This window comes from Centruroides sculpturatus, unplaced genomic scaffold, assembly GCF_000671375.1.
Source record: "Centruroides sculpturatus isolate CEXI.00-Female unplaced genomic scaffold, Cexi_2.0 scaffold5961, whole genome shotgun sequence".
In the NCBI taxonomy this organism is placed as follows: domain Eukaryota; kingdom Metazoa; phylum Arthropoda; class Arachnida; order Scorpiones; family Buthidae; genus Centruroides; species Centruroides sculpturatus.
Window position 1 is genome coordinate 1 of NW_019390051.1, and position 2469 is coordinate 2469.

The 2469-nt window shown below is 34.0% G+C and overlaps 1 protein-coding gene across 1 annotated transcript; it reads left to right on the forward strand.

The window, feature by feature from the left end:
* Window positions 1–155: 155 nt before the first annotated feature.
* LOC111617404 lies at window positions 156–1447 on the forward strand (the record flags this gene model as incomplete). Its single annotated transcript, XM_023358697.1, has 2 exons — window positions 156–775; window positions 850–1447. Coding segments are annotated over 2 exons (1050 nt in total), but the record flags the coding sequence as incomplete, so codon positions are not given.
* Window positions 1448–2469: the final 1022 nt, after the last annotated feature.

Here is a 2469-nt window from a genome sequence, read left to right on the forward strand (position 1 = left end):
AAACTTATTATTATTTGGTAAAGAGAGGGGCCTTTTATGTTATAAGTTATAGGCTAACTTAGACACAACTAGATATGTTTCAAGGCCTCTAATTATACGAAACTTAAGTTTTTCGTTTCTAGTTGTAAACAAATTAATATTTAGTAGTTTAAAAGACACTGATTTATATATATATTTTTTATTTGTTTTTAAGCTTATGTTCACTATCGAACGCTCTGCAAAGTGGTAAATTGCCTCATACAGTATTAAGCGTGTTGGCGGAAGTTTTGTCGAAAACCAAAACCACCACCCCTAAACCGGAAACGGAAGATTCGAAAACCAATCAGATCCTCTCCCTTCTGGCCGCAATTGCAGAAAACAGCATCAAAAAGTCACCCTCGTCCATCACAGACGAGAAGACTTCCAACGGGGAGAAGAGCAAGGACAGGTCACCTCTGTCACACATCATGTCCATCATCACGGGTGCCTCTTCCGATGATTTCAGTCCCGTCTCCCTGATGATCGACTTAATGGCTAATAACCATTCTCCTCTCAGCTACTTGTCCAACTTGTTTCCGGTCCGTAGACGTCGTCCAACACCCCCTCAGGGAATCGATCATCACGTGGTTTCCGAGACTAGTAAAGTGGAGGTGGGCCTACCACCTACGCCTTGCCCTTCTATAGAAGATTACGTCACTCCCACCTTCGCAAGAAACTATCAAGGGGTGTGGAAATATGTCGTCCAGATACCTAGCGAAGGATACTTCACGCAAACAGTGCAACAAACCAAGTGTGTGTAAGTAACCTTTGACCTCACTAAACATGGGAACGAAGGGTGATTAAATTAACTAACCATGGAATTTATTACAGGAGGAACCGTTGCGATTTCATGGAAGGCGTCTGCCACGAATCCCCTCGTTGGGTTAGTTTGCTAGTAGCTGAAGTATTCTATCCAAACACCTATTTTCCAACTTCCACCCCATTCACCACGTCGCAGAATCCTTATGAGAACGAGATACCACCGGTGGAGGATTTTAGTAACTTTCAACAGTATTTGAAGAGAAGAGTGGGCGAGACGGACAGACCGACTCAACCGTATCCTGTGTTTTTACATCAGAAACAGACCGTTTCCAATGTGAAAGAGACTTGCGACGGTTACGATCAGATAGGGTGCTACATAATAAGGGTTTATTACGATTGGTTTTTGGTTAATGGTTCCTGTAAATGTTGGAAACCTTCCGCTAGACAACTATTTAAGTATGATTCGGGGAGATCTTCAAAAACCGGTGAAGAAAACTGATAAAAATTATAAACTAAGACCATGAAAGGTGACCAACATTATAAAACTACAACACTTCACTTAATAATAACAATAATAATAATTTTATTGGTTGAATTTTATGTATCTTCGGTTCTGTTTCCAATAAATTATATAAATATTGACTTAAGTCTGAGATGTATTGAATTAAATTGGAATCCCTTTAGCAATATTGAATTTAAATTAGTTTGATTTTTGAAGAATTGAATTTGATGTAGTGTAGATTGGTTGGTTTTAATAGCTCTAGTATATATGTATTTTGTGAGCCATGAAAATCCAATCAATCTATGAAAGTTCTTTATATATATATATATATATATATATATATATACACGAAGTGGCTTAGAAATCAATTAACTATGTTTTGTTTTATGCGGACTGCATTTGTTAAAGCCATTACAATTTTGACGAACCTGTATTTGAATAAGACAGAAATTCTGGCATTACAGTAGTACTGACTATTGTGCAGTGAAGTAAATACGAGTACCAGAACCTTATGTATCCTATTAGCCATTAAGAGTTTGTCTTATGTATGCAAAATGTCCGAGAAGTAAGTTAACCATGTTTTATTGGATCTTCTCATCTCTACTTAAAAATATGAATATGTTAAGGTTATGTAATTAGCATATTTAATAAGGCAATAGTTTAGTTTTTACAAATGTTAACTAACTTTTGCTCATCCTATATACTAAAGTAAATATAAACAACCAAATATACGTATTCATTATTTAGTGCCGCGCGATTTATAACAGAAAATGAATAATTTAAAGCTTATAAATCAAAAGTAATTAAAAATTATAATTATATACTTTATTAAGTACGTGTACGATACNTCTTGAGAGAGGAAAGATTAATTTTTTTGTAGGAGCATTTTCTTCTATTTTTAATTTTATTGTAAGATTAAATCTGTAAATAATGAATACATATGTAAAAATTTAAATTCTGAACGAAAGTAATTTATTTAAGAATTTCTGTATTTGTTAAATTTTTGTAGCTTTAAAATTATTTCTAGTATTGTTTTAAATCATGTTTCAAGTTAGTTAAAACTGTAAAATTTAAGATAATATGCTGTGAAAACAAAAGTATAACTGAGTTTTGAATGTGACAATGTAAATTAAGATTTATTTTTGCTTGCAACAAAGTCTCAGCTATATGATATATCTACCCTGACA